General features: G+C 40.5%; 1 protein-coding gene across 1 annotated transcript; it reads left to right on the top strand.

Moving 5' to 3' along the window:
- Positions 1-275: 275 nt before the first annotated feature.
- On the top strand, positions 276-2,133 carry LOC311133228 (uncharacterized protein; the record flags this gene model as incomplete). Its single annotated transcript, XM_084166715.1, has 7 exons — positions 276-380; positions 627-741; positions 940-1,074; positions 1,166-1,244; positions 1,416-1,657; positions 1,772-1,885; positions 2,031-2,133. 7 exons carry the CDS (start codon positions 276-278, stop codon positions 2,120-2,122), a joined length of 882 nt encoding a protein of 293 aa, XP_084022841.1. The 3' UTR covers positions 2,123-2,133.
- Positions 2,134-13,836: the final 11,703 nt, after the last annotated feature.

Here is a 13,836-nt window from a genome sequence, read left to right as displayed (position 1 = left end):
GAAGGAAATATAATGAATCTTGAATGACAGAGGATTTTCAGTTGAAAGAATTAGAAAAATATAATTGATTTACCAGTCTTGGGGCGTGGATAACTTCAGAGGGACAGGAAATCATGATTCATCACAGAATGTTAACGCAGACATGGTACAGCTGAACTACACCACATCAAATATCAATATAAACTGTAGATATAAGTGAGTCGTTTTCATTTAGTTTCACACCCTCCCTCTACAGGTTGACAGACATGAGATATCCTTTCTATAGGGAGAGTGATATGATGATCCTGTCTAAATTCTGGGTGCTCATCTATTTATGTATTCTTACTTGTAATGGATTTTTAAATCCTGTGGCGGCTGCTTACCAATGCAAAAAAGGTAAAGTATGAGTTATTGAATATTAAGGGCTATTGTGTAGCTTCTCTCTATGTTTTGCTGGGAATTATACTCTACTAAGTAATGCCGATGAATGTAGATGTAGACTTATCTTGAATATTTTTTTATTTACCATTGATACTATTAAGGTTACTCCTAATTTGTTGATACTTAGAATAAAATAATGACTCTGGCCGATATTAAGAAGAATTACAGTACAATGACAATAATGTGATTGATATTATCAAGGTGAGAGGATAAGTAGGTCTAGACATAACAGGGAACTGTGTGAACCGTGCCCTGACGAGTCCTTCCAGGCAGTACCAAATGAATCTCAGCAATGTCAACCCTGCCACTCCTGCGTTGAGGGTAAGTTATAATTATGCAATAAGAAGTTATAATCAATATGAATACATTATGTAAACAATAACCTGTTGATGTGTAAATCATGACAGAAGAGGATATTTTTAAAATGTATAATGATCCCACACCAAATCTTGAGTTGAATCTAAACAGCCATGAAATATGCCAGCGTAACCCACAGACAATATGATTGTTTCTATGCAGACACTGGGAGTGAGGTAATATCAAAGTGCTCAAAGACTTCTGATGTTATATGTCAGTGTCGTAGAGGATTCACTAACAGGGTCAAAGACTCTTCGCGATGCAAGTGTGCCACGGGTTCTGGGCTGGATACATCAGGTAAAGTGGAATCACATAATACTGATGCTTTTTAGTGGATTGATTAGTAAATCTGTAAATAACTGGCATGCTGCCTCATTTCTTGATTCAGGAATAATACCAGTATGCCGTGAATGTGAGCATGGATTCTTTACTACCGGCATGGACTCTACATGTGCGAAATGGCGAGAGTATGTAGAACAACTAACTAGCATTTGTCAGATTTTTGCTATTTGCAAAAAAGTATCAAGCAGTCTACTTGCATTTACAATATAACGTTGGACTTTCTGTCATCCTCTGCAATTGATTTGGAATCATTTTAACTGCAGTTTGACTCAGCTATGTATCTGCCTGTGTCTTAGATGTAGGAGTGGAGTGAAGATTCCGGGCACTACGATGTCAGATGTGATCTGTAATGAAGAGTCCGAGCCAGAGGGGAAGACCCTCCCATCCATGCAGCCCACTTCCCCCTCTGGCTCTATCCAGACCTTATCTAAGTTATTGATCCAGAACCAGAGCCAAGGGTCATCTCCTCATCCCAATGTCCCCACTGTAACACCAGCCCTCACTGGTCCCAAGTCCTCAACGGCAGACTACAGCCAAGGTTGCATGCTGTTCTTGACTCTAGGGAATGACATTATAGATCCATGTATAACATTGTGTTACAGTGGATAGTGGTATGGCATTGTATGACTAATGACTTATTTCTAACTTTCAGTTATGACACTCATTGGAATTGTCCTGCTGCTTACTTTTCTACTTACCGCTGTGACCTACAACCTGGTCATCATTCCTTGCATCAACAACTACAAGAACCCGGTTGTCAGAACAGGTATGTGCAAATGTTAGTGAAATTATTATGAGAAGTGTTATGTTTGTTTCTTTAGCTATTATGTGTGTTGTAGTTTGGAATGTCATCTGTGTATATTTTGTGTGTTGTTTGGTTTGGGCATACTGACTCTATTATTCTACCCCAGCTCAGGACTCAATGTGCCGGAGGCCAGTTGAAGAAAGTGGGGACAGCAGTCTCTCTTCCCTGGTAAAACCACCAAGCTTGGGGGAGCCATGAAGAAAATACCTGTCTGTTAAAATGCTGTAGTTATTCTCAATGATACTCAGAATAAATGTATTTTAAACCAGAAACAACTTCAAACACCTGTTTGAACATTTTAAAATGCGGTCAATATTTGATTCCCATGTAATCTCTTATTATGGAAAAGCATGCCTCCTTATCAACAAAATGGTTGTTCTTTGCTGCTCTGGGAGATCTGCATGATGTTATTTTCACAAATGGGCTACTGACAAACTTCTGAGAAGTAGGCCTACTACTTCCTTCCTGTGTCTGGTTAAGATTTAGAGGAAAGATAATGTGATAATATTGCCAGTCTGGCAAAATAATGTGAAATATTGTACAATGTGTATTGTGTTAAATGTGGTTGTATTTTATGTCTTTTCAAATAAAACCTTTTAACATTTTACATGATCCTAATGCCAATGTGCCATTCTTAAAAATTAAGACATTTGCATGCGCTATGACTCAGCAAGAACAGTACCAGGATGTATAGAATGTACAAGAAAGACTTTAGAGACACTGACGCTGGATCGGGGCTTCCCCATGTGGATAGGCTATACCGTTGCCTCTTTTTTTCCGTGAGAGAGATACTTCCACTCAGTCTATATGACTTCCACTCACGTTTTCAATCAAAACCATCAATTCAGACACAGAGGCTGCTTCCGTGAAAGACATCATATGTTGTTGATCACTGTTCTGATACTTCAGCTCAAAATTTCCCCTAATGCAGAGGTGTTCACCCTAACGTTTGGGTGGAAACAAAAGGTTCCACTAGTCTTTTCTTCACAACATCATCACTTTTCACATATTTCAGCATATGTTCGTTAACGTGGTTGTAGTAGAGATGTAGCCTAGTTTTACTAAATAAAGGGATATTATGTGCATAATAGAGGATGGAAAATGAGTGTTAGGTGATAAAAAACATTTAAATCCACATCAGTCCCTAATAAAACTGATTTGGGGTTGAGTTTATTGAAAAAGATAAGATTTTAGCCTTAACCCTTTTTCATCATTAGTAAACTGTCAGATGGGTGACTGCTATGTACCATGACTAGTTTTAGGTTTATCACAGTAGGTGCCAAGGATATATGATGATGAATCTTGATTAATTATATGTAGTCTGGATCTTGATTTAAAGCCTCATCTAATAGATTGTCACACCCTGGCTCTGGGGACTCTATATGTTGAGCCAGGGTGTGTAGATTCTATGTGTTCTAGTTCTGTGTTGTAGGTCTATGTGTTATATTTCTATGTTGGCCAGTGTGGTTCTCAATCAGAGGCAACGAGTGTCAGCTGTGGCTGGTTGTCTCTGATTGGGAACCACATTTAAACAGTCTGTTTTCCCTTAGTGTTTGTGGGATCTTGTTTCCGTTTGGTTTGTTTCCGTGTTGGTTGTGTAAACCGTAGGACTGCACGTTTCGTTTGTTGCTTATATTATCACTAAAGATAATAAAGTTCAAGTATGTTTGCAACTAACGCTGCGCATTGGTCTACTCCGTCTAACGATCGTGACATAGATGGAACATTTTACAGTACAGGATGCCCATCACTGGACTTATTATGAGCTCACCAAAGGGACTAATGCCGGCGGTTGGCATCCAATGTTATGGTGCATTACCTCCACCTACTGTACTGGACCGCTCCCGCTTCCCGCCTGCATACCGAAGTCCTAGCTTAAAAATGTACCAATAGAAGTATAAAGAGGGGTTCCTGCAGATGCAGGAATGCCTACATGCAGGAACGTCATGAATTGCCGGTCACAATTACACACCATTCTCGTTTCACCCTTACCGAAAAAACAGGCTTCTGGCAAACAGTTGTGGCATACCTTTGGCCAATTTTTAAGCTCATATTTTCACATGCAAATTAGTTTTGTGGCAAACTGTTGCGGCAAATTTGCGTCAACTTGTGAACTTCTGGCAAACAATTCTGGGAAACTTGTGGCGAACATTCTGTTTGCTGCAAACTCTGTATGAATATGCAAATTAGATCAGGTTTTTGGTAACTGTGTGTTAAACAACATTGAAATGTATACATAAACCAAATCACATAACTTACTTTAGAGAAAAAAACCGAAATATACTAAATGTGGTAAATATACTTAACATGTATTCAATGTCTTTAACAGATAAAAATAAATCCAATACAACTTAAAATCATCAACATGGTAATGAAAAAAAGAGCAGTCCAGATATTTCCCAAATAAATTGTTTATTTAATATTTTATGTAGCTACAATATTTACATGAGAGGAATGTGAACACTATGGGGATGTTGACCTTCGGATGTTTAAAGGGACAACATAACTATTTACATGAGCCAAGTGACACTGAGCAATAGATTAACCAATGGAAGTTTAAAAGATAATTAACACAATTGTAATAATTAAAACAACAAAAATTAAATCAAACCCAGTTCAGAACTATTGCCTTTCTTAGTGAACTTTGGAGATGGCGGCTCTGTGGAAGTCCTTCGTCCAAAGCTTGTTGAATGCATGCACTGAAACAATCTGAAAACAAAATTAGGATACTGAAAACAATCTATTTTGGCCTCTTAAAAAGGAAGACATTTAGTTTTTTAATTCACAAAATAACTTATTGTTACTCAAAAAAAATGCTGGATTAAAAATAACCCAATTTGGGTAATTTCATCAACCCAGCGCTGGGTCAATTGTCACGACTTCCTGCCTCCCCTCCTTGTTCGGGCAGGCTTTCGGGGTTCGTCGTCACCGGCTTATTAGCCACTGCCGCTCCATATATCATCATTCCATTTGTCTTGTCTTGTCAATTACACACACCTGGTTCTTATCCCCTCATTAGTCTGTGTATAAGTGTTCCCTCTGCCCCCTTGTCATTGTGGGTGATTGTTTATTGTGAGAGTAGTGTAGCTCGGGGTAGATTATTCCCCTGTGCCTGTATTTTGTTAGATCTACCCGTACCTTGTATTGCCGGGGTAGATTGTTCCCCTGTGCCTGTATTTTGTTGTCGCTATCCACCACAACTGTGTACGATGGAATAAACTCTGTATTCGATGATATACCCTCCTGCGCCTGACTCCTAATCACACTCATCACATCAATATTGGACAAACACAGCATTGAGTTAATTCAACCAAGCATATTTGGGTTGTGCTTCTAACCCAGCGCAGTGCTTCTAACCCACTGTTCTTCCTCTGTTAAACATGGTTACCTGCAAGGAAACACGTGCCGTCATCATTGCTTTGCACAAAAAGGGATTCAGGGGCAAGGATATCGCTGCTAGTAAGATTGCACCTAAATCAACCATTTATCAGATCATCAAGAACTTCAAGGAGAGTGGTTCCATTTTTGTAAAGAAGGCTTCAGGGCGCCCAAGAAAGTCCAGCAAGCGCCAGGACCGTCTCCTAAAGTTGATTCAGCTGCGGGATCGGGGCACCACCAGTGCAGAGCTTGCTCAGGAATGGCAGCAGGCAGGTGTGAGTGCATCTTCACGCACAGTGAGGCAAAGACTTTTGGAGGATGGCCTGTGGAAGGGCAGCAAAGAAGCCACTTCTCTCCAGGAAAAACATCAGGGACAGACTGATATTGTGCAAAAGGTACAGGGATTGGACTGCTGAGGACTGGGGTAAAGTCATTTTCTCTGATGAATCCCCTTTCCGATTGTTTGGGGCATCTGGAAAAAAGCTTGTCCGGAGAAGACAAGGTGAGCGCTACCATCAGTCCTTTGTCATGCCAACAGTAAAGCATCCTGAGACCATTCATGTGTGGGGTTGCTTCTCAGCCAAGGGAGTGGGCTCACTCACAATTTTGCCTAAGAACACAGCCATGAATAAAGAATGGTACCAACACATCCTCCGAGAGCAACTTCTCCCAACCATCCAAGAACAGTTTGGTGACAAACAGTGCCTTTTCCAGCATGATGGAGCACATTGCCATAAGGCAAAAGTGATAACTAAGTGGCTCGGGGAACAAAACATCGAATATTTGGGTCCATGGCCAGGAAACTCCCCAGACCTTAATCCCATTGAGAACTTGTGGTCAATCCTCAAGAGGTGGGTGGATAAACAAAAACCCACAAATTCTGACAAACTCCAAGCATTGATTATGTAAGAATGGGCTGCCATCAGTCAGGATGTGGCCCAGAAGTGAATTGACAGCAGGCCAGGGTGGATTGCAGAGGTCTTGAAAAAGAAGGGTCAACACTGCAAATATTGACTCTTTGCATAAACTTAATGTAATTGTCAATAAAAGCCTTTGACACTTATGGAACGCTTGTAATTATACTTCAGTATACCATAGTAACATCTGACAAAAATATCTAAAAACACTGAAGCAGCAAACTTTGTGAAGACCAATACTTGTGTCATTCTCAAAACTTTTGACCACAACTGGACATTTACAATAACATTAGACAACTTAACATTTACATACAGTACCAGTCAAAGAGTGTGCAACGCTGTCATCAAGGCAAAGGGTGGCTACTTTGAAGAATCTAAAATATAAAGTATATTTTGATTTATTGAACACTTTTTTGGTTACTACATGATTCCATATGTGTTATATCATAGTTTTGATGTCTTCACTATTATTCTACAATGTAGAAAATAGTAAAAATAAAGAAAAACCCTGGAATGAGTAGGTGTGTCCAAACAACTGACTGGTACTGTACATATCCACAAACATTAATGACGTCACACTTGCTCAGATCCACATTCACGCCGTATTCACACCCAATGCTGTTTCTAATGCTCGTGAGACTCTGCCCCATATGACTTCAAATTGTTGTGGCCAGACAAACAATTACTTTTCCATTGCAGTTAATCACTAGTCTGGCAAACATCTAACTTTTGAAGTCCTCCTGACTTCAGAGTCTGGAATGGCTCTTTGTTGGCACAATGCGTCGATAATGAAGGGGGCTGTGCTTTTACTGGTTGGCTCTCTTCTGTGTCTTTCTCACTCAAACACCCACAGCCACACACAGCCCCTGAATGCCGCCCCCTTGTATTACAATAGTTGGATTTTTAAATCCAAATAATGAGAGGTCTTAACCCCGTCACACAAAAAACATTTCAGAGAACCAATCAAACCCTGTCACACAATTTATTAGCGAATATTGCATTAACCCCCTAGAGTCGATTAACGCACCGGTGTGTCAATCTAAGTAACATAATAAAATAATCAGATCAAAATCCGTCAGTTTAAGCTAGAGATATCTTTTTGCTTGGGATGCGTCTCAATCCACGCATCCGCCGATGTCGCACTTCCGCGGTGAAAGGTGGCAGAGCTAGTGCGGTGTTTGTCAGATCATGAGACGTACCAAAACATTTCTGTAGCGTCCGAACATGTTCCCCATTTTGCTCTACGCACCCACAAGTATCAATGGACTCGTCTGAAGGTAACCGGTACTGGTTTTGAAAAAATGTTATGTAAGTATGAAGGTAGTTTTATGCCTACACCCCAAAAAGGGGTTAAATGTGTAAAAAAACTAAAAAATACTTCCTGAGCTAGATATAGGACAGACACTTCAAAACCTTGTTTCTTATGAATTATTATTATTTTTTAATTTTTTTTGCCATTCGTGAAAGTGTTATTCAATGCATTTCTCTGGGCCATAGTAGTAAAGGCTAAATTCAATATTTTATCAAATTATTCTTTCTTATTTTTTGATACCTAAAGGGGTCCTAAAATTCAAAATCAAATAGCTAAATGATCCATAGTATGACCATCATAAAACAATCCCCCCCCCCCCCCCACGTCAGCCAGGCTAGTTAATCACAGCAAACAGAATCAAATTCAAGTCTAATGTTTTTGTAAAAAATGGAACCCACCATGCCTGGAGTATCCCGCAGATGAGGATACTCTCTGACTATCTCGACTGTCTTGGCCCCATTCTGTCTGGTCCACTGAGCCCTCTGGAACGTGGTCTCCTTCATGTACTCCACAACCTGGTTTGCCAGCCAGATGTTGTTCAGCCACTTGGTCATCTGGGCTGCCCTCTCACATTTGACTCTGTTGTGAGCACAAAGTATTCAATGAATTATAAATTCCTTTTAACAATCAGTTTTCCAAATTCACAAATCTTTCAACATGTACCTGGCAAGACCGGGCTACTGCTCAACCTTGGTGTGTCCACAGTCCTAGGTATTCATGTGTGTCCTGAGGACCTCCTCTCGAGTATAGAAAAGTGGCTTTTACAGAATACTCACTGCGTGTAAGGATTTTATGTTCTTCTTTAGCTTCAGGCTATAGTCGAGTCGTCCAAAAGCAAGAGCGTTTCCTGGTCCATCTCTTCCACTGCAAAAAGGAAAGTGGGTACCTAATCAGTTGCACAACTGAATGCATTAAACCGAAATGTGTCTTCTGCATTTAACCCAACCCCTCTGAATCAGAGAGGTGCGGGGGGCTGCCTTAATTGACATCTATGTCTTCATCGCCCGGGGAGCAGTTGTTGTTGGGGGTTAACTGCCTTGCTCAAGGGAAGAACGGCAGATTTTTCCACCTTGCTGGCTCTGGGATATGAACTAGGGACCTATCAGTTACTGGCCCAACTCTCTTTACCGCTAGGCTTAACCGCTAGCGGGGAGATTTTAAGGGATAGTTTCACCCACATTTCTAAATTAAGTACTTTGAGGGAGGGGTTGATAAGCCAGGTCAAATGGTTGAACAAAAGGCAGATGAGGAAAGAGCTAAATGAATAGGGGTGGCAGTAGCTTCGAGGTTAGAAAGGCAGGGCAATATCTGAACCCCCGAGCTGCCTGCGGGGAAATCTGCAGTAAGTGATCCATCAGCCAGAGGGTTACCGGCTACAATATCTCTGTATACTACCTACCGCTGTGGTATTTGTATTTATTAGGGATCCCTATTAGCTGCTGCCTCGGCAGCAGCTACTCTTTCTGGGGTTCAAACACATTAAAGCACTTACATCACATATAAAACAAAAGATAAAACAGTACATCATACAACATTATTACACCACTACATATCTACAATACAAAACGTACAATACAAAATGTATAATACCACCATACAACAATATTACAATGTAAGCGTGTGCGTGTGTCTGTACCACACTACTGAACAGTAGTCTAGGTGCGACAAAACTAGGGCCTGTAGGCCATGCCTTGTTGATAGTGTTGTTAAGAAGGCAGAGCAGCGCTTATGGACAGACTTCTCTCCATCTGAGCTACTGTTGTATCAATATGTTTTGACCATGACAGTTTACAATCCAGGGTTACTCCAAGCAGTTTAGTCACCTCAACTTGCTCAATTTCCACATTATTCATTACGAGATGTAGTTGAGGTTTAGGGTTTATTGAATGATTTGTCCCAAATACAATGCTTTTAGTTTTCAAAATATTTAGGACTAACTTATTCCTTGTCACGCATTCTGAAACTAACTGCAGCTCTTTGTTAAGTGTTGCAGTCATTTCAGTTGCTGTAGTAGCTGACGTGTACAGCCCCCACAATCTTTTTTATCATCAATTTTTCTCAGCCAATCATCAGTCATTTGTGCAAGTGCTTATTGAATGTCCTTCCCTACAAGCGTGCTGAAAGTCTGTTGTCAATTTGTTTACTGTAAAAATAGCATTGTATCTGGTCAAACACCATTTTTCCCCCAGAAGTTTACTAAGGGTTGGTAACAGGCTGATTGGTCGGCTATTTGAGCCAGTAAAGGGGGCTTTACTATTCTTGGGTAGCGGAATGACTTTTGCTTCCCTCCAGGCCTGAGAGCACACACATTCTAGTAGGCTTAAATGTAAGATATGGCAAATAGGAGTGGCAATATCGTCCGCTATTATCCTTAGTAATTTTCCATCCAGATTGTCTGACCCCGGTGGCTTGTCATTGTTGATAGACAACAATATTTTTCTCACCTCTTCCACACTCACACTACAGAATTCAAAAGCACAACGCTTGTCTTTCATAATTTGGTCAGATATACTTGGATATGTAGTGTCAGCATTTGTTGCTGGCATATCATGCCTAAGTTTGCTTATCTTGCCAATGAAAAAGTAATTAAAGTCTTTGGGAATATCAGTGGGTTTTGTGATGAATGAGCCATCTGATTCAGTGAATGATGGAGCTGTGTTTGCCTTTTTCCCACAAAATGTCATTTAAGGTGCTCCAAAGCTTTTTACTATAATTCTTTATGTCATTTATTTTTGTTTCATAGTTTAATTTATTTTTATTTAGTTTAGTCACATGATTTCTTAATTTGCAGTACGTTTGCCAATTGATTGGGCTGCCAGACTTATTTGCCATACCTTTTGCCTCATCCCTCTCAGCCATACAATTTTTCAATTCCTCACCAATCCAAGGGGATTTAACAGTTTTTACAGTCATTTTCTTAATGGGTGCATGCTTCTTAGTAACTGGAATAAGCAATTTCATAAATGTGTCAAGTGCAGCGTCTGGTTGCTCCTCTTTACACACCACAGACCAGTAAATATTATTTACATCATCAACATAAGAATCACTACAAAACTTATTGTATGACCTCTTATACACTATGTTAGGCCCAGCCTTTGGAACTTTGGTTTTCCTAGATATGGCTACTATATTGTGATCACTACATCATATGGATTTGGACACCGCTTTAAAGCAAATTTCTGCAGCATTAGTAAAGATGTGATCAATACATGTTGATGATTTCATTCCTGTGCTATTTGTAACTTCCCTGGTAGGTTGACTGACAACCTGAACCAGGATGCAGGCACTGGTTACAGTTTGACGTTTTTTCTTGAGAGGGAAGCTTGATGAAAGCAAGTCAATATTTAAAATCACCCAGAAAATATACTTCTCTGTTGATATCACATACATTATCAAGCATTTCACACATATTATCCAGATACTGACTGTGGTGCCCTTGAGCAAGGCACTTTACCCCTAAATGCCCATGAGCTGCTCCCAGCCTGTGATGTGTGTGTTGTGTGTTAGGTTGGTCACTGACAGAATATCTGTGCTAATGAACAATAAAGCAAGTATGGTAAATTGAAGGCCAGACTATCTATGGTAGCTGTGCATGTAATGTATCTAGTCCCAAAGTGTCTGCATGGTTCTAAGAGGTTCTGGTGAAGTTAAGTCTTTCAAGTTTCCATTAAGGTTGTACTATTGGTTATCAATGACAATGTGGAAGACGTAGATGTTGTTTTACACAGGGTCAATGAAAATCAGTGTCCCCCCACCCCCCCCCCACCCCCCCAAAGCTCTGTCCCCACTCTCAAAAATGAATTTCTCAGTTTCCACTCATTCAGCGTATCTTTACAAAGCTGTCCATTAATTGGCTTTGACCTCTGCATTTAAGTACAGAAATAAATACATGTTAGAAACATAGCTAGCTAGCTAAACTAACTTGGTTACATCGAATTTAAGGTAAACTCTAACGTTAGCTAGCTAACAGAATTAGCATCCATCCTCCTCAACTTCACAAGTCCGATTAAAGCTGCCACTATCAGAAACCATTGAAAACCAGTACAGTAACGCTAACTCAATTAATCACCATGCAAGCATGAGATAAGCCTGCCAAATAGCTTGGTTAAATTAAACCAGATGGAGAATAAATTCAATCTAGCCATGGTAACTTAGCTATCCAGCTAACTTAGCTAACATTAGCTAATGAGTGAAACAGTGTCCGAGACAGTGCAGAAGAAGTGTCAGACTTAGCTAGCTAACTTTAGCTAACTTTAGCTAGCTACCATTACAGACACCGACATAGTTAACTAGCTAGCCAAACGTCGACAAAAAATGTGTATTTAGTTATATTCCGTGACAACACTTCAGTAAGCTAGCGAGCATGGTCGCGATGCTAACGTTACCACAGCCAGAGATATTAGCACATAAAATGGCTAGCTAATGCTCGTTAGCTAGCTAACGCTCGTTAGCTAGCTAACGCTCAAGCTAGCTAACGCTCAAGCTAGCTAACGCTCAAGCTAACATTAGCTAGCTAACGCTCAAGCTAGTGTTAGCTAGCTACCTAATTATGATAGGATAACCTATTTAACCTGAATGACCATCAAATTCATAATTCGTAACGTTTGTTACTTACCGTTTTCAGTCAGCCATAACACCCTTAGTCTGTCGAAATAACGTTAGCCGTTTTCCACTCGTCAGTCGCACTAGAACTAGCTAATTTCCCCCCAACATCGGACACCCCCTAACTTCGGACACTCTCTAGCGGTTGGAGGACTAAATCACCTCGAGCTCAACATTTAAATGGACTGGAAAATAACGGTACGTTTTGCGACTAACGACACCCTTCTAGCTAGCTGACCACCGATTTTCAGTGCAATTTATGTAAGTTAAGTTAGGTTTTGAGAGTTTAAAAAAAGTTATATATGTATACATTTTGTGGAACACGCTGCATATTGTAAAATTCGACTGCGCGACAGACCACACATCATTTAATATTCAACTTTTTACCTCTGAAATATAGCTAACGGATTTTCTAATGTTGCTAGCTTAGTTGCTAAATGTTGATAGAACTGCTAAGTAAGCAAAAAGGAAAGAAATTGTAAGCGTTAGATAATACATATCACGAAAACAGCTGAATGTTGTCAAGCTTTACCGTATCAAAATTGGAGTCCTCTGATGGAGGCGTTTTGCACAATCTGCAAAAATGTATTTGGAACTTTGAACCATTAACTTTTTGACACCTATCACTGTTGGCTATGTTTCATCTTACTACAGCTACATAGAGGCAGTATTTAGTCAAATGTTACAATGTATGCATCTATATTAAACTAATTGGGACACTGATTTTCATTACAGATAACATCAAACAAAAAACGTGGGTACACTTTCAGTTATTGTGAAAACTTTCATCACCTTTCAATGCCTTAGCTTTGAAATGTAAATGTTTATACATATTCAAATTGAGTTATCTTTCTAAAACGTGTATAGTATGCCAAGTTATTTAGCTACATGTATTAACACCACAGCATGGAGAAAGTCAAGAGGAAGCAGTGGAGTGAGGTGGACATGTTCCATACCATGGAGGACTGCGTGGCAGGGATGGCTATCCGCCAGGCTGCCAAGGTTAGGCATCTTTTGTTTTTAGGAGATTACCATGTGTATGTGAATTGTATCTGCTAGGAACAGTTTTCTTTTCTTATTTACCAAGGTGCATGGTGTACCTCGGCAGACCCTGACGGACAGGCTGAGCGGCCGGGTGACCCATGGTTGTCGCAGTGGACCACCCACATTGCTTGCACTAGAGGATGAACATTCTCTGGTGCAGTACTGTATCTACCGCGCCAGCCATGGGTTCCCCTTCACCAGACAGAGGCTGATGAAATACGCCGACAAAATACACAGGTATTTGGTGTTTTATGTGTTTATGTATGTAGATTGGTGGACTGACTGTTCTCAATGTGTGTGATGTAAATGTGGATGTGTATGGTGATGCCAAAACAAACATTTTCATCCTGGATGGACAATTATATATTATATTCTATTGTAGGTTTCGGCACCCAGGGGAAACAATCCCACCACTGGGGAAGAACCTGAGAACCTGAGCTTGAGGAGGCCGGACACCCTGGACAGGGGGAGAGCTGAGTGTGCCACACGTCTGACGATGGACACCTTCTTCACTTCTTATGAGAAGCACTTGGAGGAGAGTGGGTTGAGGGAGAAACCCAGACAAATCTATAACTGCGATGAGTCTGGGTTTCGTAGCGACCAGAGCAGGCACAAAGTGCTGGCTCCCCGGGGCGCAAAACACGTGTACCAGCAGGCTC

Source organism: Coregonus lavaretus, assembly GCF_964263955.1.
Source record: "Coregonus lavaretus genome assembly, chromosome: 8".
Taxonomy (NCBI): domain Eukaryota; kingdom Metazoa; phylum Chordata; class Actinopteri; order Salmoniformes; family Salmonidae; genus Coregonus; species Coregonus lavaretus.
The sequence above is the reverse complement of the archived record's forward strand: the minus strand, read 5'-3'. Positions and strand labels throughout refer to the sequence as shown.